Source organism: Triticum aestivum, chromosome 5A (assembly GCF_018294505.1).
Source record: "Triticum aestivum cultivar Chinese Spring chromosome 5A, IWGSC CS RefSeq v2.1, whole genome shotgun sequence".
NCBI classification, from domain to species: Eukaryota; Viridiplantae; Streptophyta; class Magnoliopsida; order Poales; family Poaceae; genus Triticum; species Triticum aestivum.
This window is the reverse complement of record NC_057806.1, coordinates 523,857,423-523,884,525: the sequence shown is the minus strand read 5'-3', so window position 1 is coordinate 523,884,525 and position 27,103 is coordinate 523,857,423. Positions and strand designations below refer to the sequence as shown.

Sequence of the window (27,103 nt, the reverse complement as noted above, 5' to 3'; positions counted from 1 at the left end):
CGCAACAAAAACCTGAACCGTATTTGATGCATCCATCATCGCAAACGCTTTATACATTTCTGACGGTTTTCCTACACCACCGTTTGCGATCATTGCATCGCACACAGTTTCTCAAAGGGTCTCTGATCGTAGTGTCGTGTTAGCAGCATCCTGCAGTAGTGTGGATGACACTAGTAGAAAAAGGGTCAAACGTGAAGCACATTAGTGCCGGTTTGAATTTGAGCCGGCACTAATGTGTACATTAGTGCCGGTTCCAACGGCTAGCCGGGCCGCTCTCATTAGTACCGGTTCGTGGCGAACCTTTAGCACCGGTTCGTGCCACGAACCGGTACTAAAGTGAGTGGTGGCAGGATGTTGTCAGTCCGGGGCCCCTCCAGCACCTTTAGTACCGGGTCGTATCACGAACCGGTACTAAAGGTCGTCCTACATAGACCCTTCGTCCACCCGAGCTCGCTCTGGTCTTCCCCTTTCCCCTCTCCTCTCTGTTCTTTTCCCTCTTCCTCTCAAGCTCATCACACATTTTGCCCAAGATTTTAAGGCCCCCATCCATTCAAATGATCACAAAGGTTAGCAATTCTTTCCTTTCATCTCTCATTGCTAGATTAGCTCGTGCAATGCTTTATATAGTGATTGATTTTTGAGTTTAGTAATTTGGGAGGAATTATATATATGTGCTAGTATTTGATTTATATGCAATTTGAGGTCAAAAATAACACTTAGTTTTGCATATGTAGGTGTGGTTTACTTAGTACCTTCTAAATCTCCGGCGTAACCACCGTCGATCGCTCGCAACGTCCCGTCGCCGGCACCACCTTGTGGTGAGCCTCTTGTTCATGAAGTTTTATATAAAAAAATGATGTTTGTGTGATTTGGATATATAGTTACTCGTATAATTATCTTACCCATATGTTGTTTGTTATGCATAGTGCCATGGTTTTGATATCCGTCCCCGTCGGCCCTCGTCCGGGTTATGATTCGGATGTGGTAGGTTCTCTTTTAAAACTATTCATTGCATTTCGTGTTTATGACAAATTATGCCCATCAAGTTGACATAGATATTTGTATGTAGGAGGTAGTTGAACCCGAAATTCCAACCGACCCTATTATCGAGAGGTTAAATTTAGTTGAAAGAGAAAACGAGGATTTGAAGGAAAAATTGAAAAGAATTGAGGGGGAGAAGATGGAATTGGAGTTGCATGTTGTCGATGTCGTCGATGATCACAAGATTAAGATGGAGAAAATGCGCTTGAAGATTAGAAAGATTAGAAAATATGCCATTCATAGTGAGGCTTGGTATCATTATGCTATTGGATCAATTGTTACCTTAGTTGCGATCTTGATCGCATTTGTTGTTGCATTTAAATTCTTTAGCTAGAGAGTTATTTGTTTGTTGCATTGAAGTGTTGTATGCTCTTTATGTATGAACTTCATGTATTGTATTAATTTGATGTTTTCGGTGTTGTGTATTGAAGATGAGCCGGCAATGGATGTACGATGACCGATGCTCTCCCGAGTTCATTAATGGCGTGCGTACTTTTCAGCTTGCGGCTGAGGCAAACAAGCGAGCGGATGGTTTTATGCATTGTCCATGTGCTGGCTGTAAGAATGGTCGCAATTACTCTACGTCAAGAACCATTCACGTCCACCTGTTTGAGTCTGGTTTCATGCACCACTATAATGTTTGGACCAAGCATGGAGAAAGAGGGGTTATGATGGAAGACAGTGAAGAAGAAGAGGACGACGACAGCTATCCTGGCCATGGGTTCCCTGAATACGATGATACAACAATGAGGGAAGAAGCTGAGCCGGTAATGCGGGAAGAAGCTGAGCCGGCAATGCGGGAAGAAGCTGAAGAAGAGGCATCGGATGAGCCTGTTGATGATCTAGGTCGGGCCATTATCGATGCAGAGAGAAACTGCACAAGTGATTTGGAGAAGAAGAAGTTGCAGCGCATGTTAGAGGATCACAAAAAATTGTTGTACCCGAATTGCGTAGGTGACAAGAAAAAGCTGGGCACCACACTGGAATTGCTGCAATGGAAGGCAGAGAATGGTGTATCTGACAAGGGATTTGGAAAGTTGCTGGTAATGATAAAGGATATGCTTCCAAAGGACAACGAATTGCCCGAGAGTACGTACCAAGCAAAGAAGGTTGTCTTCCCTCTAGGGTTAGAGGTGCAGAAGATAGATGCATTGCCCTAATGATTGCATCCTCTACCACGGTGAGTAGGAGGATTTGAACGCTTGCCCGGTATGCGGTGCATTGCGCTATAAGATCAGCCGCGATGACCCTGGTGATGTCGAGGGCGAGCGCCCCAGGAAGAAGATTCCTGCCAAGGTGATGTGGTATGCTCCTATAATACCATGATTGAAACGTTTGTTCCAAAACAAAGAGCATGCCAAGGTGATGCGATGGCACAGAGAAGACCGTAAGAAAGATGGAAAGTTGAGAGTACCCGCTGACGGGTCGCAGTGGAGAAAAATCGAAAGAAAGTATGGGAAGGAGTTTGCAGATGACGCAAGGAACGTATGGTTTGGTCTAAGCGCAGATGGCATTAATCCTTTTGGGGAGCAGAGCAGCAACCATAGCACCTGGCCTGTGACTCTATGTTTGTATAACCTTCCTCCTTGGTTGTGCATGAAGCGGAAGTTCATTATGATGCCAGTGCTCATCCAAGGCCCTAAGCAACCCGGGAACGACATTGATGTGTACCTAAGGCCATTAGTTGAAGAACTCTTACAACTGTGGAATGGAACATGTGTACGTGCGTGGGATGAGCACATGGGGGAAGAATTTGACCTAAAGGCATTGCTGTTCGTGACCATCAATGATTGGCGTGCTCTCAGTAACCTTTCAGGACAGACAAACAAGGGATACGCGCATGCACGCACTGTTTGGACGATACCGACAGTATATATTTGGCTAATTGTAAGAAGAATGTGTACCTGGGACATCGTCGATTTCTTCCGAGCAGGCATCCCGTAAGAAAGAAAGGCAAGCATTTCAAAGGTGAGGCGGATCACCGGACGAAGCCTCGCCACCGTACTGGTGCTGATGTACATGATATGGTCAAGGATTTGAAGGTGGTCTTTGGAAAGGGTCCTGGTGGACAACCTGTTCCGAATGACGCTGAGGGACGCGCACCCATGTGGAAGAAGAAATCTATATTTTGGGACCTGCCCTATTGGAAAGACCTAGAGGTCCGCTCCGCAATCGACGTGATGCACGTGACGAAGAATCTTTGTGTGACCCTGCTTGGCTTCTTGGGCGTGTATGGGAAGACAAAAGATACACCTGAGGCACGGGAGGACCAGCAACGTATGCACGAAAAAGACGGCATACATCAGGGTCATGCAAGCTACGCTCTTACCAAAGAAGAGAAGGAAATCTTCTTTGAATGTCTGCTTAGTATTAAGGTACCGTCTAGCTTCTCGTCGAATATAAAGGGAATAATAAACATGGCAGAGAAAAAGTTCTAGAACCTAAAGTCTCATGACTGCCACGTGATTATGACGCAACTGCTTCCGATTGCATTGAGGGGGCTTCTGCCGGAAAACGTTCGATTAGCCATTGTGAAGCTATATGCATTTCTCAATGCAATCTCTCAGAAGGTAATCGATCCAGAAATCATACCAAGGTTAGAGAATGATTTGGTGCAATGTCTTGTCAGTTTCGAGTTGGTGTTCCCACCATCCTTCTTCAACATCATCACGCACGTCCTAGTTCACCTATGCGAAGAGATTAACGTTTTGGGTCCTGTATTTCTACACAATATGTTCCCCTTTGAGAGGTTCATGGGAGTCTTAAAGAAATATGTTCATAACCGTGCTAGGCCAGAAGGAAGCATCTCCAAGGGCCATGAAAATGAGGAGGTCATTGAGTCTTGTATTGACTTTATTCCTGACCTTAAGCCGATTGGTGTTCCTGAATCGCGGCATAAGGGCAGACTGGATGGAAAAGGCACGCTAGGAGGGAAACAAATAATATGTATGGACGGACATTCTCTCAGTGAAGCACACTACACAGTTCTACAGAATTCCGCCTTGGTGGCTTCGTATATGGATGAACACAAGAATTTGCTACGCTCCAAACACCCGGAGCGGTCTGATGACTGGACTACACGTGAACAAACCAGGAGTTTCGCCAGCTGGTTGCAGACACGTACCATGCATGACACCTCTATTGAAGATGACCTGTACTTGCTGTCCCAGTTACCATCTTCGAATATAATGACTTTCAAAGGGTACGAGATAAATGGTAATACATTTTACACGATCGCCCAAGATAAGAAGAGCACCAACCAAAACAGTGGTGTCCGCTTTGATGCAGAAACCAAGACAGGAAAGGAAACATATTATGGTTATATACAGGACATGTGGGAACTTGACTATCGACGTGGTTTGAAGGTCTCTTTGTTTCGGTGCAAATGGGTCAATATGACACGAGGCGGGGTAATGGAAGACCCACAGTACGGAATGACAATAGTGGATCTCAACAATCTTGCGTATGCAGACAAACCATTCGTCCTAGCCAATGATGTGGCACAGGTTTTCTATGTGAAGGACATGTCTACCAAGCCAAGAAAAAGAAAAGATAAGGAAGCAAATGCATCGTACGATGAGCCAAAGAGGCACATGGTTCTTTCTGGGAAGAGAAACATCGTGGGAGTGGATGACAAGACAGACATGTCAGAAGATTATGAAAAGTTTGATGAAATTGCTCCATCCACAGTGAATATTGACCCGAGCATCCCGTTAAATGATGAAGATTTTCCATGGTTATGGCGCAAAGGGACACACGCGAAGAAAAAGTTTCACATCCAAAGATCTGAGATGTGATCGGCTTCACTATCATCACTTTCTTCTGTGTTTCACACCCAGGAGGGAATCTCTGTAATAGTTAGGGTAGTTATGTGTTTTGGCATTTGAAACGCGAAGAAATTTTATGTGCAAACAAATTCTTTCATGCCTTTACTGATTTTTAAAGTTAAGTTATTCACAAACTAGTGATTCACACTAATTTCAAATAATTCAAAATTTAAACTATTCAAATTTGAAAACTACGGGCACTAACAGAAAGTTTGTAATTTTTTGTACCTAAAGCAAAAATATTCACAAAGAAACTCTAAATACACAAAAAAACAACTAAAAATAAATAAAGCAAAAAAAAAGCCCGCCTACTGGGCCAGAGTGGCCTGCATACGACTAGAAACCCAACTCTTGTTGGGCCAGGATGCAGGCCCGCAAAGGCCCAGTATGCCCACAAGGCAGCACAGAACATGTACGCCCAGTAGGCCTGCTTTGGAGAGGAGCTCGAGGGAGCTACCGCACGGGGGTTTATAAACCAGTGCGGACGCCCCTCGGCTAGCAAGGTGGGACTAAACTTGCCGCACAGCACCTTGCCAGCGCACCCTCTTTAGTAGCGGGTGGTGGCTCCAACCGGTACTAAAGGCCCCCCTTTAGTACCGGTTGGAGCCACCACCCGGTACTAAAGGGTGTGCGGTTCCCGCCGCTTGGCCTGGCCAAAACAGGCCTTTAGTACCGGTTGATGGCTCCAACCGGTACTAAAGGTCCATCCTATATAACTAAACACTTCAAAAAATTTAGTTTCTCATCTGCTTCTTCTCCTCTACCCCGTCGCCCGCCGCCCCCGTCTCCATATCCCTCGTCGCCGCCCCGTCCCCGTCGTCGCCGCCCCGTCGTCCCCGTCCCCGTCGTCCCCATCGTCACCGCCACGCCATCCCGGCCCATCCCGCACGTCGTCCCCGTCCCCGTCATCGCCGCCCCGTCCCCGTCGTCGCCGCCCCGGCCCGTTCCCGTCATCGCCGCCCCATCCCTGTCCCCGTCGTCGCCATCCCCGTCGTCGCCACGCCCGTCGCCGTCCCTGTCGCCGCCCCCTGTCGCCTCTCACCTCGCCGGTGAGCGCGCGCACACACACACATAGATATAGTTATAAAAATGTTAGAAATTTTTCTTTTTTTAGTTATAGAAATAGTTAGTTATGTAGCATTGTTAGAAATGTTATAGAAAAGTTAGAATTGTTAGGAATTTCTCTGTTTTTTAGTTATAGAAATAGTTATAAAAAAGTTAGAAATGTTTCTTTTTTTAGTTATAGAAATAGTTAGTTATATAGCATTGTTAGAAATGTTATAGAAAAGTTAGAATTGTTAGGAATTTTTCTGTTTTTTAGTTATAGAAATAGTTATAAAAAAGTTAGAAATTTTTCTTTTTTTAGTTATAGAAATATTAGAAATGTTATACAAATGTTAGTTATATATATATAAATGTTATAATTTTTTCTGTTTTTTAGTTATAGAAGTATTAGAAATGTTATAGAAATGTTAGTTATATAGCATTGTTAGAAATGTTATAGGAATGTTAGTTATATAGAAATGTTAGAAATTTTAGTTATCAAAATCCAATCATTAAAAAAATGTTACATTTTGCGGGCATATAGCTAGTATTTTTTCTCGACGATGCCCGGCCCGCATCCTCGCCGTCGACCCGTCCGCGACAACGTCCAGCTGACCCATGTCCGGGACTGGGCTCCGCCGGGCTGGCACTGGGAGGTGCTGCCTGGAGGGCGCGCCGCTTGATGAGGAACCCGGCCCCCGTCGTCGACCCTGATCTTGTTTGGTGGCGTTCGCGTGGGCCAGTTTTGGTGCGGAGGGAGCCGGCCCCGCCGGAGGTGGTACGTCGCCGTGTCAGGGAGGAGGACGAACACGTCCATCGCTACATGGTTGCGTTAGAGGGCGGCAGGTTCTCCAATACCTGGCAGTTTCTTCAGGGATCTCACTTCAGTTATGATCCTGTGAGGGTTCCTTCTCTTTGAGTGTCCACCGCCCGCACCACATGATCCGATGATGTATTCGAGATTATATCTATTATTCGAGACGATGTATTCGAGATTATATCTATTATTCGAGACGATGTATTCGAGATTATATCTATTATTCGAGACGATGTATTCGAGATTATATCTATTATTCGAGACGATGTATTCGAGATTATATCTATTATTCGAGACGATGTATTCGAGATTATATCTATTATTCGAGACGATGTATTCGAGATTATATCTATTATTCGAGACGACGTATTCGAGATTATATTCGATGATGCTTATTATGTACTATGATTGATTCAGTTTTTCCTTATTAATTGATTGCATCCATGCATTGTAATTTGAATATATTTATTTTGGATTAGTTAAACAAAACCTATGGCGGACAATATCGACAGAGAGGGAAAAGAGGCCCTGTTCAATATCATACGCAATCCTCGCGGGCCAGATGATGATCAGAATGAAGAAGATTATGACGGTTCCGAATATCTAAACAACACCGGGGAGGGTGATATGATATTCGATCGCGACGACCGAATTGATGAAGTCATGAACTATGAACATGACGAAGAAAATGTTGATCTTGAAACAACAAAGACCGGCGAGGTATATATATTTATATAAGCAGGCATCTGGTGATCATCACATGTTTTAAATGACTTGAAGATATATTAACGAATCGATCTTTCTTCTTTCAGCCATCCAGATCGAGAAAATCTTCAGGCAACAGGACTAAACGAGGCCCGAACAAAAAGTTGAAGGAGGGCATAAAGTACAATATCGAGGCAATCAGACCTAATGGCGAACCATTCGCGCCTAAGAAGATTGCGAACAAGTTCGTTCGTCAGTGCGGAGTTCTTGTGAAGGACCAACTCCCGATCTCCCTTCAAGAATGGAGAGAGCCAGCAAAGCCACGTCCAGGAGTTACTTTTGTCGACGACAGACAAAAACATTTGCTTTGGGAAACGCTCATGGAACATTTCACCCTACCAGATCATTTCACAGATGCAGATGTGGAGAAAGTCAAGGACGCTGCTTTTAGGAAGATGGCGGTTGCATTCAAGAACCACAAGATTCGTGAATGGGCCAAGTACGTCAACGGAGGAAGGAAGACTCCAGTATTCGAGGGAACACTAGAGAACCAAAGTGCTCATTGGGACGATTTCGTGAAATTCAAGGATTCGGAATTATGTAAGGAACGGTCGAGAATAAACAAGGCCAATGCCGCAAAAAAGGATAAGTTCCATAAGCTGGGGCCAGGTGGCTATGCGGTGGGAATGCCTAAGTGGGATAAGTCTGAGAAAGAGATGCTGGATGCAGGTGTCACTCCAGAAACATTGAGCTGGCCCCCCAGTTGCAGGACTTGGTTCTATGCGCATGGGAGGAGTTGGACCCGAAGACAGGCAAAGTTTCGAAGAAGGCATGTCTGGACGGAGCCAAAGATAAGCTACTTGTTGCAATAGAAGAGGCTCGATCCGGGTTGTTCGAGCCCAACAGAGAGAACGACGAGCTTACGCGTGCCCTGGGAAATCCTGAACACCCAGGAAGAACACGAGGCATGGGTGCTATTCCGTGGTATGAGGGGTTTTTGGACCGGAACGCCGACTACAGAACCCGTGCGAGAAAGAAGATTGCGGAGGAGAAGAAGAGGAAGATGGAGGAGGAGCAGAGGAAGTTAGACTATGATCGCCTTCAAGGCCTAGAATCAGCGCACGCGGACTTGGCAATCAAATTCCAGCGGCAGCAGGAGCAGATCGACTCACTTAGCCAGCAAAGGGGGTCTCAGCAGCTAGAGGATGATCCACCAATGGATAACACCGTCCCATCCATGCAGAGAAGCAGCATGGGTTCCGCCCCGGGCGATGCATTGTTGGATAGCTACCCAGTGGATGACATCATGGAGAACACTAACTGCGAGCTACACTTCAAAATGAAGAACATATCCATGAAGTTGGCGGACGCCCTTGCTTTTACAAATCCCCCGAGGCAACCTTCCATTGCAACCCGATTCCAGCGGGCTATGCTCGTGTCTTGGTTGATGAGGTGGTGGACCAATATTCGGGGCTAGAGCTTGACATTCCTGGAGGTGACGATGAGCACACACTAGGAGAGGCCAACCATCGTATCATCCTATGGAGAAAGGATTGCATCATCTTTCGAAGGCCACCGACACCGCGTCATCCGACTCCTCGTCGCAGTCCGCCACCGAGTCAGCAGACTCCCGCTCCTCCAAGCACACCAACACATCAGGCCACTCCTCCTCCAAGTCCGGCACAGCTTCAGGCCACTCCTCCTCCAAGTCCGGCAAAGCGTCAGGCCACTCCTCCTCCAAGTCCGGCACAGCTTCAGGCCACTCCTCCAAGTCCGGCACAGCTTCAGGCCACTCCTCCTCCTCCAACTCAGCCACTTCAGCCGTCTTTGCCACCTCAGCAATCACGGAAGAGAGCCGCCTCAGCTATGGTGCATAGCGGTACAATTCGAGGTAGTACTGCAGGTACAGGCGGAGGCAAGCGATTTCAATATGGTCCAAGCCTCGCGCCTCTTCCGCAGAGGCCTTACGACAAGTCCAAGGAGGAAAACATAGCCATATCGAAGGCCGAGGTGGAAGCCCATTTTGCACCGAAACCGCCACCACCGCCAAGGGAGAAAGTGCCTGTGGAAAAGATTGACCACTTCATTCCTATGGCTAGACCACCAGCTCCCAAGCCTGTTGACACAGACTATGAGCGCCACCTCAGGAAGTTAAATCGAGCACGTCTATAGAAAGAGGCGAGCTCGAGCTTGAGCAAATCAGCTGGCACAAGGAGCGGTAAAACCATTCCCCAGCTGGGAGAACAGGCTGCGCAATCAATCCCCCCGCTTGTTGTGCCAACAACACATGAGAGTAGGCGCGCCCAATATTATTGTGGGTAAACCGTTAACGTTCCCGGGGTGGGCGATGTGGTAATAACCGAGGAGCATATTGTGCAGGCTAAATCGATCGGGATCACTGTTGGACAACTCCTCGATATCGAGCCCATGTCTCCGACTAGAGAGGAGGAAATAAAACGGAAATATGCTCGGGGCCAACCTTTGGTCGAGCCAGAGGAGGTCAATAAGCTCCCAACGAGAATGTATGAATTGCATCAATGGTACATGGACATTACCAAGATTTACAATCGAGACTCCCTCATGGTGAATGTCAACGACGAGCATTACTACCATAAGAAAGTTGTGACCGTTGAGTATTCAGAACTTTTTCAGCTATACAATAAAGACGCACTCGACAAATCTATCATCAGTTGCTATTGTCTGTAAGTGATTTCTTTCTGTAATTTAAGTCTCAAGCTAGCTGATCATTTTGATCAATCATTACCTGTAATTATCCTCACTATATTCTTTTCTGTGGTATTATGCAGGATGAAGATTTATGAAATGAAAAAAGGTGGACGCTATGGCATTGGGTTTGTTGACCCAAATACCATTAATGAATACACATGGAAAATAGATCCATATCATGCAAAATGTGTAGAGGAAAGCATGCTACAGTTCTTCAAGGAACTCAAATACAATGAAGATATACTACTTTCTTACAACTTCCAGTGAGTCACACTGTCTTGTACTACAAATTCTATTTTTCCCTACTAGCTATAGCTACATGTTTTTGCTTACATATGCCCGCTTAATTAAGACATGCAAACGTGTGTGCATGCAGATATCACTGGATCTTGTTAATCATTAAAGTTGATGAAGGAACAGTTGAAGTACTAGACTCGCTACTTAAGAAAGCAAGTGATTACAACATCGTGAAGGGGATCGTCAACAGGTAATTTCAATCATTATTAACTATATCTCGGCCTATTTAATTAGTTCGTCATTTCCTGATAACAACTATTTAATAACCCATTTATTCATTTTCTTTGTCGGCGGGCAGGGCTTGGGCAAAGTTCATCAGGGTCACTCCAGGCCCATGGAAACAAAGTCTGAAATGGTATCGACCCAAGGTAAGTAATTAAGTAGTACTAGCTAGCTGCTATCTCTTTAATTATCATGCTTGATTAATTATTATCTTATCAAATTCCATTCTCGTAAAGGCCCTGAAGCAGGCGCCGGGGAATGATCTATGTGCATACTACGTTTGCGAGAACATTCGCATGATGGCGACCGAAAGGAGCAAATCTCAAAGACAGGAGTGGGTACGATATCGATTGTCGGAACACTATTCACAATTTTTACATCATTATCGATATCTAGTCACACAACTAATACACATGCATATTGATCTCCTTCTTAACAGTTCAAAGAGGTGCGGGACAAGCTCCTAGCACAGGACCGCATAGAAGCAATTCAAGAGAAAATAGCGGGATTTTTGCTCGACCAGGTCATAGATCCCAAAGGAGAATACTATTACCCGCTACCGCCCCCATGAACCTTGTTATCGTGCTCCAAAGGCACCAATTAGCTAGGCTAATACCACTGGCTCCGAAGGCACCAATTAGGAGAAACTGTATATATATACATGTGTGTGTATATGTGTGAATTAATTAATGGTGGTTGTGAGACATTCGATGATATATATATATATATATATATATATATATATATATATATATATATATATATTATGATCGGTTCTACTAGAAATTCTATTTATATATATGCATAACGTGTACAATATGTAGTATCGTAAAATACCAGCAAACGAAAAAGAATTAAATGGAAAACAAAAAATTAAATGAAAAAGAAATCATAAACCCAAAACCCCTCAACATTTTAATACCGGTTGGTGACACCAACTGGTACTAAAGGGCTCCCTTCCCCCGAAGCTGGCTCATGCCACGTGGTTGCCCTTTAGCACCGGTTCGTGCTGAACCGGTACTAAAGGGGGGGCCTTTAGTGCCTACATTTTAGCGCCGGTTACCAAACCGGCACTAAAGGGCCTTACGAACCGGTGCTATTGCCCGGTTCTGCACTAGTGTGACCTAAGGTTTATCAATCCGTGGGAGGCGTAGGATGAAGATGGTCTCTCTCAAACAACCCTGCAACCAGATAACAAAGAGTCTTGTGACCCCAACACACCCAATACAATGGTAAATTGTATAGCTGCACTAGTTCGGCGAAGAGATGGTGATACAAGTGCAATATGGATGGTAGATATAGGTTTTTATAATCGGAAATTATAAAAACAGCAAGGTAACTAATAATAAAAGTGAGTGAAAATGGTATTGCAATGCGTTGAAACAAGGCCTAAGTTTCATACTTTCGCTAGTGCAAGTTCTCTCAACAAGGATAACTTAATTAGATCATATAACTATCCCTCAACATGCAACAAAGAGTCACTCCAGAGTCACTAATAGCGGAGAACAAACGGAGAGATTATTGTAGGGTATGAAACCACCTCAAAGTTATTCTTTCCGATCAATCCATTAGGCTATTCCTATAAGTGTCACAAACAACCCTAGAGTTAGTAGTAAAATAACACCTTAAGACACAAATCAACCAAAACCCTAATGTCACCTAGATACTCCAATGTCACTCAAGTATCCGCGTGTATGATTATACAATATGCATCACACAATCTCAGATTCATCTATTCAACCAACACAAAGAACTTCAAAGAGTGCCCCAAAGTTTCTACCGGAGAGTCATGACGAAAATGTGTGCCAACCCCTATGCATAGATTGCCAATGTCACGGAACCCGCAAGTTGATCACCAAAACAAACATCAAGTTAATCAATAGAATGCCCATTGTCACCACAGGTATCCCACGCAAGACATACATCAAATGTTCTCAAATCCTTAAAGACTCAATCTGATAAGATAACTTGAAACAGAAAACTCAATCCATTACAAGAAGGTAGAGGGGCTCCTCGTCATGGAGAGCGCCGGGATGATGAAGATGGCCACTGGTGATGATCCCCCCCCCTCCGGCAGGGTGCCGGAACAGGGTCCCGATTGATTTTTGGTCGCTACAGAGGCTTGCGGCGGCGGAACTCCCGATCTAGGTTTCTTTTCGGGGGTTTCTGTATTTATAGGAATTTTTGGCGTCAGTCTCACGTCAGGGGGGTCTCCGAGCCATCCACGAGGCAGGGGGACACGCCCAGGGGGTAGGGTGCGTCCTCCACCCTCGTGGATGGTTCGGAACTCTTCTGGGCCAACTATTTTACTCCGAGGGCTTCTTTTGGTCCATAAAAAAGCATCAAAAATTGGCACGTCAATTGGACTCCGTTTGGTATTCTTTTTGTGTAAAACTCAAAAACAAAGAAAAAAACAGAAACTGACACTGGGCTCTATCTTATTAGGTTAGTCCCAAAAATCATATAAAATAGCATATAAATGTATATAAAACATCCAAGATGGATAATATAATACTTTCTCCGTTTTAAAATAGATGACTCAACTTTGTACTAGCATGGAACAATCAAAAATTATAGATACGTTGGAGACGTATCACTCATCTACTTCCTCGACACTTTGCTGGATCAAGAGTTCGAGGGACGTCATCGAGTTAAACGTGTGCAGCAATCGGAGGTACCGTACGTTCGGTACTTGATCGATCGGAACGAGAAGAAGATCGATTACATCAACCGTGTTGTCAAACGTTTCTGCTTTCGGTCTATGAGGGTACGTGGACACACTGTCCCCCCCCCCCCCTCGTTGCTATGCATCTCATAGATAGATCTTGCGTGAGCGTAGATTTTTTTTTTGAAATTGCATGCTATGTTTCCCAACGAACACAACTTACGATCTCAAGGTAGATCAAGCTTGTACTCGGTACATCATCATCAATATAAACAAAAGCAGGATGTAGGATTTTACCTTCATTAAGAGGGCCCGGACCTGGGAAAACTTCGTTTTCCTTGGTCCTGTTACCACCGATTTGAGATTCACACCTCGGGACCCCTACCCCGAAGTCTGCCAGTTTTGACACCGACACTTGGCAGTTGCGGGGATGGGCGGTGGAGTCTTGAATGGCGACGGGCGCGACACGGCCGGCGACGAGATCCGCTTGAGGGGTTGGCGCGCCCATGACTTTCACGGTGACGGGGGACGGCTAGGAGGCATCCATGGCAGCGCTACAGAGCCGGGGAAGGTGACCCGGAGTGGGCGGAGGAAGATCAATGGCGGCGGAGGGAAGGGAGTGCGGGAACTGACGCGCGGAAATGTCACTCCCGTCAAATCTCAGTAGCGATAGGGGTCACAGTCCGGTCGGCTTCCCACCTTGTGTTTCTAAAGGTTGAGGGGGAGAATTTGTCGCTCGTAAAAAAGTTTAAAGGCCGCGGTCTAATACAATATGTGTTCAGGGTTTTTTTTCGTGAAAAAACTGAAAACCGACCGTTATTTGACAGTTCGGCGAGTTCGGCGCGATATAAGGAGTTTACTGGAGATGCTCTAACCGTAGTGTATATGCTGTCCAACAGAACGCACTGAACGCGTGACCCACCACCTCCGCCCAGCGGCTCTTATCTCCTTCCGCGCTCATGTTATGCCGGCGCTCTCCACCCGAGCGCCGCCGCGAACAAGTACACCCCGTCACCCGTGCTTACCGGTATATACATCCCGGCCCCATCCAGCCATCGTCTCTCTCAACGAAGCAAGTCACACTTCATTAGCTCCTCGACTAGCTTCGATCGGTCCATGGACGCCGCGTCCCCGTCCGACGACCAGGAGCAAGGGCCGCACCAAACGTTGTGGTCGGATCCACCGAAACAACCGGCTGGGCGCACCAAGTTCAAGGAGACGCGCCACCCGGTGTACCGCAGCGTGCGGCGCCGTGGCCTGGCCGGGGGTGGGTCTGCGAGCTGCGCGTGCACGGGACGAAGGGGTCCAGGCTCTGGCACGGCACCTTCGCCACCGCTGAGACGGCGGCGCGCGCGCTCGCGCTCTCCGGCCGCGACACGCCTGCCTCAACTTTGCCGACTCCACCTGTTGGATGCTGTCCGTTCTCGCGGCCGGGTCGTTCGGCTTCGGCAGCGCACATGTGATCAAGGACGTCGTGGCGGTCCAGCGCAAGGAACTGCTTGTGTCTCCGACGGAGATGGCCGACTAAGACGAGGACGCCCATAGCTATCCGACGCCGAGCGCGTTGCCCTTATTCCATGTCCAGCGACTTGCTGGACGAACTCTGCTTTGGTGGCATCGACGCGTTATACTATGCGAGCTTGGCGCAGGGAATGCTCGCGGGGCCATCGGCCGACGGAGATTTGCGGGAGGACGGCGGCGAGTAGAGCGCCCTGGAGACGCCCTATGGATATGGAGCTACTTGCTCGAGTAGAGCAGTGTAAACTGGTGCTATTATTTTATGGAGCTAGTGCTTGCTTCAATATTCGTGTAAATTATTAGTGTTACTAATATTTGGTGCTCTTATTCTATGGAGTAGATAATTCTGTTCTTCCAGATATGGGAAGAAACAGAGTAGGCATGGAGGGCAATTTTCCCCCATGTGTTCATTCACTGATCGAGAAAGTTTCCGGTTTCTATTTTCTTGGGGAAGGACTCATTTGCACTTCACCTTTTATCAGTAGACAGTAAAGTGTGGATTAGTACTCTACTACCGTAAAAGTGAATGGTGCGTCCATTATTGCTCTAGAACTCGAGTGAGCACGTACTCCATAAACCCAAATAAACCAATCTAAAAGTTTACATGAATTTTATCATTATATATACACAAAGATTATATGAACGAGCAAAAGACACAGCGAAGTCGGAAATCCGTTGGTGCTCCCGGAAGCACGCGCTGCTGCGCGCGAAAATATATTTTGAAATGGCAATAAAAATTCTATGTGTTCTTTGTCACATCCAAATGCTACATAAAAATTTGTAGGCAAAAAGATTAACATTTTAGCCTGTGCAAAACAAAACAAAATAAACACCAAATGTTACCCCAAAATGTCATCCTAAATTTGTTTTTTTTTCGGTGAAACACGCTGCTTCGTTTCGCATGAAAATTTTCATGGATGCTTGCTAACACAAACATCTACAAAAAAATTAGAATTTTTTAAAAATATTTACTATATATTTTTTGTTTACTATTCATGCCGGAGTGCACACTTCCGGGAGCCAAAACGCCATTCTCAAAGTCAGAAATCCGTTGCACCAAATATAATGGGTTGCCAGAGGAAAATCTAAGTAATGCAGAAAGAAATTGATGATCTTGTTTTTGTGCTTTAGTTCAAATTTGTACATTAAATTTACGATAGGTTATACTAATCCATTATTGGTCCAGAACTTGAGTATATAAGGTGTGTCTATGTATGCAGGTTATACTAATCCATTATTGGTCCAGAACTCGAGTATATAAGGTGTGTCTATGTATACAGGTTATACTATTCCATTATTGGTCCAGAACTCAAGTTTTTTAAAGCTTTATCGAGGATTTTAGTTCTTGGTATGCAGTCTCCATCACAAAACACAATATGCAGGATAAGTTTACATGGACTCGCTTGCACGGTCGAAACCCTGGCTCTTCCTTTAATTTCCTGCGAAATTTCTCGCAGCGATCGATGTGAGATGCTGCACTCGATCGAGGGATCAAGGAATAACCCTAGCATATATATATATATATTCCTTTTGGGAAAAACAGAAGTATATAACATACACACAATGTTAATCTTCATGAATTATGTTTAATTAATATAGTACAAGGAGGTCAAATATCAATCAATAGTTTCCAGCATCTCTTTTGTACTAAGGTTTTTTTTACTGGATTCCATGGCTCCTAGGCATCCTTGTCGCGCCTCCCATACCACACCTTCATCCTCCACTCCAGCGCCGCCCTTGTCACCAGTGGCGGAGTCAGAAACTCAATATAGAGGGGGCCAAGCATGTTATATAATGCTAGACAGGGCCAAATCATCTAAATCTTGCTAATTTTCTTTGACAAATGGAGAACTAAAAGCACATATAGTTGTATTTCTGAGAGCATAGGGGGGGGGGGGGGGGCTTGGCCCCTGCCAGCACCCCCCTACCTCCACCACTGCTTGTCACCCTTGACACACGAATTGGAGAGGCAACAGAGAAGGATGTGGGCGGTGCGGGCAAGAAGAATTGTCTACACGGTGTTTTGTTGGACAGATTACATGAAGGATTTGATGGAGGCGAAGGCTTTCTCACTAAAGAACGGCCACTAGCAAGGGGCAGTCAAGATGTGCAAGGTGTGTGTCGATAAAGAATTGAGGAATGCTGCACACATCATCTTCTCGGAGGCCAACGATGCAGACCATGCTCGGATGTCGACTCGTAGTAGACCGGAATTGATGCTCGAATGGGCGTTGCAACATGTGACATCTATGATCCTGAGTCAGAGAGCCTGATGGGTATGTGTCGTGGGGATAATTTCGCCGAGAATGCCACCACCCACCCTACACACACACCACCTGATTCCGCTCTGTTTTCAGTCGCCTTGCCATCCACTTGAACAGGTACCTACTACCGATTGAGCTAAGTTTTAATTTCCGAAGTTAGAACCGTAGATGATGAATTCCCTAAGTTTGAGCTGCTCATAGATGATCATTTCCCTCTCTTTACACCCACAAGTTTTGACCTTCGGGAGACTAAGGGTTTGTGTTGCAGGTGGCAAATAATGTTGAAGTTGTTTATGACGGTGGTAGAACCAATTAATACTAAGACTAGTACTGTTAGGTTCTAAAGCTATTGTAGTACACCTTCCGTCCAAATTACTCGTCTTAGATTTGTCTAGATACGAATATAGACAAGTAATTTGGGACGGAGTTAATATTATTTAACTCTAATTTGCTCTGGACTTGCTCTTTATATATATATTCTTTTTTTTTGAAAGGTTACATATATGTTCTTAGTAGAATTGGCCTCGGTCTAGTTTGGTTTGGAGTTCTAAGACTATAAATCTAGTAATATGTTTGCAATCAGTGCGTCATCCATTATGATATGTGTTATTTTGTGCTGATGTTTACTCATGATGACTAGTTTAGAATCTGTAAATTTTCTACCCCATAAAAAGTAATCATGATTCGCCCGCCACCGTTGCTTACTCTATGAGTGGCGGGCGGCCTCGATGAACTTTTCATGCCCGTCACTGCTAGACCGTTCTGCAGTAATGTTAATGTTGTAAACCATATTTTTGTTATCAATGATGGTTTTTTCAACACCTGTTGAAGATGCTTAGCGTCCCCGAAAAAAAAAAAAGATGCTCTAACGTCGCGCTCTGGGCTGGCCTTCATCCTCAATCCTATGTCCGACAGGGCCGAGAAGATGTGACATTTATACATTTGTTTGTTTCTTTATTTCGGCCACAAAGATGCCGTGTCTCGCCTCAGCTCGATATTTATTGATGTTCGGAATAAAAATATCTACTCCAGTGCAAAACTTGCTTTTGCCTTCTTCCGGTAATAACTGATAGGCACTGAGCGCGTGACCCACCACCTCCGCGCAGCCGCGCTTATCTGCTTTCGCGCTAATGCTATATGCCGGAGCTCTCCACCGGAGCACCGCGGCGAACAAGTACACCGGGCCTCATCCAGCCACCGTCTCTCCCAACGCAGCAAGTCACACTTCATGAGCTCCTCCACTAACTTCGATCGATCCATGGACGCCGCGTCCCCGTCCGACGACCAGGAGCAAGGGCTGCACCAAACGGTGTGGTCGGATCCGCCGAAGCGACCGGCGGGGCGCACCAAGCTCAAGGAGACGCGCCACCCGGTATACCGTGGCCTGGCCGGGGGGTGGGTGTGCGAGCTGCGCGTGCACGGGACGAAGGGTTCCAGGCTCTGGCACAGCACCTTCGCCGCCGCTGAGACGGCGGCGCGCGCGCTCGCGCTATCCGGCTGCGGCGCCTGCCTCAACTTTGCCGACTCCGCCTGTTGGATGCTGCCAGTTCTCGCGGCCGGGTTGTTCGGCTTCGGCAGCGCACATGTGATCAAGGACGCAGTGGCCATCGCCGTCGTGGCGGGCCAGCGCAAGCAACCGCTTGTGTCTCCGACGAAGGTGGCCGACTAAGACGAGCACGCCCATAGCTAGCCGAGGCACAGCGCGCTGTCCATATTTCATGTCCAGCGAACTGTTGGACGAACTCTGGTTTGGCGGCATGGACGCGTCATACTTCGCGAGCTTGGCGCAGGGCATGCTCGTGGAGCCATCGGCCAACGGAGATTGGCGGGACTACGGCGGTGAGTAGACTAGAGTGGCCTGGAGACGCCCTATGGATATGGAGCTACTTGCTCGATTAGAGCAGTGTAAACTAGTGCTATTATTCTATGGAGCCAGTGCTTGCTTCAATATTCTATGGAGTATTGGTATAGATTCTGTTCTTCTCAATATGGGAAGAAACAGCGTAGGCATGGAGCGCAATTTTTCCCCAATGTGTTCATTCACTTATCGAGAAAGTTTCCTGTTTCTATTTTTGGGAAGGACTCATTTGCTCTTCACCTTTTATCAGTATAGCCAATAAAGTGTGAATAGTACTCTACTACCGTAAAAGTGAATAGTGCGTCCATTATTGGTCCAGAACTCGTGTGAGCACGTACTCCATGAACCCAAATAAATCATTCTATGACAAGAAGTTTACATGAATTTTATTTGTTATATATAAAAAGATTATACATGAACGAGCAAAAGACACACGGAGGTGCGTTACACCAAATAATGGGTTGCCAAAGGTAAATCTAAGTAACGCGGAAAGAAATTACTTATCTTGTTTTTTGTTCTTTGATTCAAATTTGGACTGTAAATTTGGGTCAGGTTATACTAATTCACTATTGGCCCAGAACTCGAGTATGTAGGTTGTGTCTACGTATTCAAATATGTTTAGCGTATTTGGATGCTTTATGAAGGATTTTAGTTCTTGGTATGCCAGTTCCACCACAAAACACGATATGCAGGGTAATATTGCATGGACTCGCTTGCACTGTCGAAACCTTGACTTTTCCTTTAATTTCCTGTCAAATTTCTCGCAACGATGTGAGATGCTGCATTCGATCGAGGTACCGAGGAATGACCCGGTGAAAGTATAGAACATACACGCAATGTTAATCTTCACGAGTCATATTTTCAGCGTCCACACAGAGTAAATCACTCCCATCACTTTGAGGCCTCATTCGGTTTGGAGGATTTTCATAGAAAAATCGTAGGAATAAGTATTTCAGAGGAAAATTTTCTATAGATGCATTCATAGGAAACATGTACATGAATTTTGTAGGAATACTATTCATTTCATGTGTTTTTGGAGAAAACTAGACATCCACTCAAAGCTCTTTTTTTTGTAGGGGTGAGGCAAGACAACCCCTTACGTTGACAAGTGGCATTCCCATCAAATTTCTATACCACACCTGATTCCTACGTTTTAGTTTTCTCCAAACCGAAAATGAGGCCTGACATGGTCACTCTTCTTGTTGACTTCAACACCAACAAAAAAATAAGAATATGACGGGCAACCCATAAATTCCTAGATTTAAGTAGTGAATCACCTGTCATGAGGAGGAAGAGAACATGGTGACATGAGGAGGGTTAAGAAGAGAGATGATCAAGCTGACAGGGTTCATGCACAGGTGCTCGACATGCACCCGCTGTGGGTAATCTCGATGCCATCCCCTCTCACTTGATTAACCCTTGTCGATGATGGTTTATCAAATGATGGAATGGGAGGATGAAACGCCAAGGAAGAATGTGAGTCTAGCTTGGCATACCTACAACGAAAAAAACTAGGCAGGCCAAGCTAAAGGAAAGCACAAAACAAAAATCAAGTTATAAACCATATATGACTTCCGTAAGCATTGGTAAGCACTAATTACTTTTGGTTCTTATTGGTTGCAAGATCAATAGATGACGCCAGTGAAATTTGGGAAAAGAATCAAAGAGCGGAAATTACACCTATGCTTGTTGGCTAGGTCGCCCATTGCCATCTCAAAGGGGATGGATGCGAATTGTTTATATGTTTCCGATACAATTTGTTGAAATTCCTTCTACTCCGGATACAAGGTTGTCTTGGTATGCTAGTAATTATATTTACTGATGGGCTAAGTGGACCATGACACACCTCGCCCCTCCAGTATCCCTGAGTGACTGTACCTACACGCCTCTGTCGTTTTCTTTGCTTTAGATGATTTGGCAAGCTTGAGGGACTAATTGCGTTCGTAATAGAAAAGCAAAAGTCCTTCATAGATCAGGGTTGGTTTTTGTTTGGTACCCGCTGCTCTACCCGAAAAGCACTTAAAGTTAGTCCCTCCTTAAACTAATATAAAAGCGTTTAGAAAACTAAAGTAATAATCTAAACGCTGTTATATTAGTTTACAGAAGGAGTACAACTGATTCAAACAAGGCCAAATGTTGTCACATGGTAGCTAAATACACTTCACCAGCAAAACAAAACGTAAATACACTTTCACATCACAAGAACACACTGATTTGATGCTAAGATGAAAACGCCGGGAATGGGATACACCAACACACCTAAATTAGCAAGTTGGCCGTCACCCACGTTTTCTCGCACCCAGCCGACGAGCACAAACGCGGTTAAAAAGATACTCCATGCATGCCTATGGGCTGTGAGGTGATGGAGGGAAGCTGCCTTTTCTTTGCTTAACGCTGCAAACCCCCTACACGTCTACACCGAGGAGTCATGCTACACGCGTCGACCGGGGAGCGGTCCAGCGCCGCACACCACAAGCTGTCCCCGCGCCGACGGACAAAGCCGTCGCATTTCACCGCGTACCGCAAAACTATAAATAAGCACACTCTAGGCAAGCCACTGGTTTACTGAGTACTCCTAGTCTAATAGGTCATAGCCACCAAGGCAGCAGCCATCACGGCTCCTTACTCCAGCCAGCCAACTAGCCTAGCAAAAGTACGTAGTACCACCGCCTAGCTTGCTCGGCGGAGCGGCAATGGACACGGGCCCGGAGCGCAACTGGAACTCGCCGGCATCCCCGCCGTCCTCGCTCGAGCAGGGGATGCCAACGTCGCCTGCGTCGCCGACGCCGAAGCGCCCCGCGGGGCGAACCAAGTTCAAGGAGACGCGCCACCCGGTGTTCCACGGCGTGCGCCGTCGGGGCAGCAACGGCCGGTGGGTGTGCGAGGTGCGCGTGCCGGGGAAGCGCGGCGAGCGGCTCTGGCTCGGCACGCACGTCACCGCCGAGGCGGCCGCGCGCGCGCACGACGCCGCCATGCTCGCGCTGTACGGCCGCACCCCCGCCGCGCGCCTCAACTACCCCGACTCGGCGTGGCTGCTCGCCGTGCCCTCCTCCCTCTCCGACCTGGCGGACGTCCGGCGCGCCGCCATCGGGGCCGTGGTGGACTTCCTGCGCCGGCAGGAGGCGGGCGCCAGCGCCGGCGCCGTCGCTGAGGAGGCCCACGTCGACGGGATCGCCTCCGCCGCGTCGGCGCCAGACAATGCCAGCTCGTCGGCGGCGGCGGCCCACTCACAGCCGCCATGCGCCAATGCGGGGTACGAGGTGCCGGACGCATTGTGCCACGACATGTTCGAGCTCCACACGTCCGGCGAAATGGACGCGGGCACGTACTACGCGGACCTGGCGCAGGGGCTGCTCCTGGAGCCGCCGCCGCCGCCGTCCAGCGGGGCGAGCTCGGAGCACGGAGACGATGCGGCGCTATGGAACCACTGATGACACCGAGCGGGGACTCGGGTCAAAACTATCTTGGCTCCGTTGATTTATTTCTTTATTATTTATTCCGAAAAAGCGCCCCGTACGTGCACGGTGTGGACCCATGATGGGCATAATAAAAGGCCAGTGACAGGCGCCGGTGCGCCGGCCCAATTTTGGGCCGGTCGCAGCGCACCCTTCGATTCATCCATTAACAGCCGTTAGATGTGACGTCCCCTCCCCCACTCTTAAAAAAATCTGACGCCCCCTACAGTCGTCTTCTTCCCAATTCCCCACGCTTCCGCACACAGAGGATCGCCCCCTCCCCTTCCCTCGACTTGCCGTCGTCGGGGCCGTGGTCGACGAGCTCCGGCTGGGTCCCGACCTGTGGCCGTCAGGATTGCATCATGACCGCCAGTGGGGCCCTCAGGACGCGGTCAGCGACGGATTGCAGCCCTCCCGACTGGTTCCAGCTCGCGGTTCGCCATGGTTGCAGCATGCCCCGACGTCACCGCCGCTGGCTTGCCGCGGCCGTTGGCTTGCATCTTGGTGTCCAACAAAGAAAATTATGAAAAACAGACAAAATCCTCGAGTGGTCGGTTGAAGCAAAATATTACTAGGTTCCAACAAAAAAAAGCTCTAGTTCCAGCAAAATAAAATTTGATAGGAAAAAAAGCTCCAGTGGTTGTAGCAAAAAAAAAATACTAGTTTCCAGCAAAAATATGAGCCAGTTCCAGCAAAAACAAATTTAGCAAGGAAGAGCTCCAAGGTTGATTGTAGCAAAAAAAACAAGCTAGTTCCAGCAAAATAACATGCCGGTTCCAGCAAAAACACCTCAGAGGCAACCGATGGCTAAACGGTTCCGGCACCGGCGAACCCGCGGGGCGTAGCTTCGCCCCGCTGGATGCAGCTTGGCCAGACGACGGTTGCAGCTCTGCCACTGGTGGTTGCAGCTCCCATAGCAGTCGTAGCTTGCCCCGTCGAATGCAACTCAACCCACCATCGGTTGCAGCTCTGCCAACTAGGGGTTGTAGCTTCCCGTCGCCGTGGTTGCAACTCCACCAGGCCAGCTTCTACTCGCATATCGGTGGTCGCTGTCGCCGGCACCGGTGGTGGTCTCGCAGCACTTCGGTGGTCAGCTGAAGAAGGAGAAGGAGATGGGAGAGAGGATGCGAGAGAAAAAATGGTGCCGCGTGTTGGGGAAAAGGAGTGGCTGAGAGCACCTCGTGTGAAAGAGATAAGATGGATGGAGCAAAGAGCGGTGCATGGGCCCTATGCTACAGGAGCGAACAGAGGCGCTGGATTTTTCTTCTAATCACACACGACGCGCGCGAGACCGGCCGAAGGTTCGGCCAGCGCGCCGGTGTTAAACATTACCCATAATAAAATCGCGGGACATTTGGGCGCACCAAAACCGGTCTCACATAACCACATACTCCTGGACATATGAAGGCCGGCAAGCGAGAAAGAAGTCGGCTTCCTATTAAATGAGCTTATAAAAGACGATGAACAGGGAAAGCGAAAGGCAGCACCGGCCGGCTGACACGAATGCCGGCTGTAAAATAAGTAAACAAGATGGTCCAGAAATAGGTGCCGTTGGTTCACGTGCGGTTACCATAAGGAGCGACGTCCACTAGTTCCTGCAGCTGGATATTTCCCCGCTCCGGCCTCCAGGGGGCAAACCGCAATTAACCCACAAGATGTGGCCGAGACCCGGCCATGTCAGCCGGTGAAAGCACGAGAGCACTGAATATAGTATGATGACTTTTCCTTGGAGATTTCGATTTCGTGCCCAGAGATCGTTGTCGCTGTGCCCGAGCTGTCGCGTCAGTGGGGATGGGTCGCTGTCCGTGACCGTGGGCGAGGAAGCAGGCAGCTGGGGCCGTCGCCGGTGGTCCCGCCGCGTCACTCTCTCGCCCCCACTACTAGAGCACAGCAAGGCAGAGGCAGGTCAAGATGCATGCCAAGATGATTAATTATGTTTTGCCACAAAAGTGCTACTCCGGCTTGAGATATTTCATGCCCGTTGTGGGGAAAAGATATTCCTAGAGCGCAGGTAGTGCCATGAAGCTGCCTGCCCCAGAATAGGCTGTATTTCTTGGCGCGCGGTCACCACAACGGGCAGCATCCATCCATTAGTTTGCTCGTGTAGATTAGATGCAGGGGGTGGTGGTCCAGGTACGCTAATCAATCCACAGGAGGCCTCCACAGGATGTGGTAGAGACCTATCCAACCATCCTCGTCTGGCGGTTAAAGCTATCTCCTATCTGTATCACTCACTGGTGGGGCAGCTGACCGTGGCTTTGAGGGAGCAGCTGCATGGTCGTACATGCACGTCGCGCTCTGGGCTCCCCTCCTACGCATCCTATGGCCAACCGGGTGCAACATGCCACGATGTGATATGTGTAACGCGTGGCCGCAGGTCCGCTCTGGTGCACATGCCCGCCGCCCAAATCACGTGATGCTAGTGAAGGGGCCGCGTTCGGTCCCGCCCTGGTTAGATATTTCTAGTTCCATTATTATGCAAGCAGATCTTTTTTTCATCCCCCCACCCCTCCAAAAAAATGCAAGCAGTTTTTCCATACATTTTCCTTTTTATTTGCACCAGGAAAAGGTGAGCTACTATTGATTTCTGGTCTATGTTCGCAGCCATTTAGATCACGATTTTCAGCCCAATTTATTAAGGCCAATAGACTTATGGAATGTTCAGGTCCATGTGCATCCAGCAGGAATTGAACTCGTAAATCTACAAATTATGAGCTATGCGCTTTAACCATTCAGCCATGGATGTTTAACATGGAAAACTTTGTTTTTGCCACTCTAACATTTGACCACTTTATTTATGCCACTCTCAAATAGGACATCTCATTTTTGCCAGTATTAGTTTTTGACAATGTATCACAAATGCCATTATGTGGCAAAAGCAAAAGAACATTTTACTTTTGCCACTCTTAGCATTTGACTATGTATCACAATTGTCACTCTAAAAATTTTACTCTTGCCACAGAATGGCAATTGTGACGTAATGTCAAAAATTAACATTACTAGGGAAAAACCTAGCAATAGCGTCGGTTCTAGGTATAGCAATAGCGCGGGGCACCGCGCTACTGCTACGGCACTACCGCTAAAGTGTAGTAGTAGTGTGTGTTTACCCGCGCTACTGCTATACATGCTTAGCAGCAGCGCTTTTGGTAGAAAGCGCTACTAATAATTACTAGCAGTGCGCCTCTCTACGCGCGCTACTACTATTATTACGTATTTCTTTTTTGTTTTATGTCGTATTCATACACCATTATACAAGTTTTCATACAGTAGCAATTTAGATATTGTTTTTACATTATAATGAGTTATTACATCATTGAGTGAAAGAACCGTGGATTAGTTTCAAGTGCATGGATCCAAAGTAACCAATGGTCACTTTGGATCCATCCACTTGAAACTAATGTGCGGTTCTTTCACCCAATGACATAATAACTTATCATCATCATCATCATCATCATTAACAACTTATCATCATAATATATCATTGTCATATAACAACTCCTCCTCATCATCATCATTTTCGTTCATGAGACATCATATAACAACTTGGTCACTAGTTATAATAAAAACTTCTCATCATCATCGTAGTCATATATAATCAACACTAACTAATTGTTCTTAATACCTAGGACCTACTCCTCTCTCCTAGGTAAAATACCATAAAATAGATAAACCGGTCCATCTCCATAAATGGAGAATGGACATAAACCTATCTCCAACTTGTGGCTTGTGCACATTCATTTTGTCTCCAATTAGTTGCGTGTGCGCATTCATCACTTTGCTTCATTCTTTGATTTTGAGCCTTCCATCATTTGAAGAAATCGAGTATGCAGTATGGTAAGCCTTCGAAGGAGTTGGTCGTAAGCTAACCATATACGTATCACCTTCGGTAAATAGCATGTCAGGCACAACCTCCTTTGGGAGCCTCTGTTCAAAAACGTAATAGCAACATATATAGTTAGCAATGTAGTTTACTTAAGAATAATGTATGAAATGAGGTTACCATCATTAACAAAATCTTACCAAGTTTCTGGCAATGAAGTTACCATCAAGCAATTTATGGACTAGTGGCATGTATCTAGTATAATTTGGGATGATAGAGTGATTGGTTTTGAAGGCCTCAACATCTTCTATGAATGAGAGAAGACAACCTTTCTCCTCACAATTAAGCTCGGAGTCATAGCTGTAGTATGTGATATCTACAATCTTCCGAGTATTTCTTGAAGATAAGAAATAAGCTGACAATTATAAATAAATAAGTTTAGTACCGACGAACACCAAATATTTTTAAATTAATAATATAAATTACTAAAGTTAAAAAATTATTTTGACAAACTCACATCTAGGCAAAACTGGAGGCATATCCACATCCACCCAGATGTCAATATTATCATCATCATCATAATCTTTGGGACGAATATCAAATCTTATTTGCATTCCCTCCTCAAATCCATATGCCTTGCAAAGAGCTTCCCATTTAGAGCAACCAAAATGGGAGTGATTGACCGCATTGTACAACTTAACCAGAAACTCATAACCATGTTTAGTTCTTAAGTGAGCCCTCCTCGCCTCCACATTCTCAAAGTCATCTAAACCAAAACCAAGCTTCTCCAATACATATGGTCTAGCATGACACGGGATGTACTAATCGAATTGAAAATAATCC

At 46.6% G+C, this 27,103-nt stretch overlaps 2 protein-coding genes and 2 pseudogenes across 2 annotated transcripts; all 4 read left to right on the top strand.

Moving 5' to 3' along the window:
- The first annotated feature begins 1,472 nt into the window (after nt 1-1,472).
- LOC123107479 (uncharacterized) lies at nt 1,473-3,338 on the top strand (annotated as a pseudogene).
- Nucleotides 3,339-13,775: 10,437 nt separating this feature from the next.
- On the top strand, nt 13,776-14,988 carry LOC123101481 (uncharacterized; annotated as a pseudogene).
- A 3,227-nt stretch (nt 14,989-18,215) lies between these two features.
- On the top strand, nt 18,216-19,147 carry LOC123107478 (dehydration-responsive element-binding protein 1B-like). Its single transcript, XM_044529468.1, has one exon. It carries the CDS (start codon nt 18,356-18,358, stop codon nt 18,794-18,796), a length of 441 nt encoding a protein of 146 aa, XP_044385403.1. The 5' UTR covers nt 18,216-18,355; the 3' UTR covers nt 18,797-19,147.
- Nucleotides 19,148-21,538: 2,391 nt separating this feature from the next.
- On the top strand, nt 21,539-22,811 carry LOC100037619 (dehydration-responsive element-binding protein 1H). The gene has a single exon (XM_044529467.1). It carries the CDS (start codon nt 21,679-21,681, stop codon nt 22,414-22,416), a length of 738 nt encoding a protein of 245 aa, XP_044385402.1. The 5' UTR covers nt 21,539-21,678; the 3' UTR covers nt 22,417-22,811.
- The last annotated feature ends 4,292 nt before the right edge of the window (nt 22,812-27,103 follow it).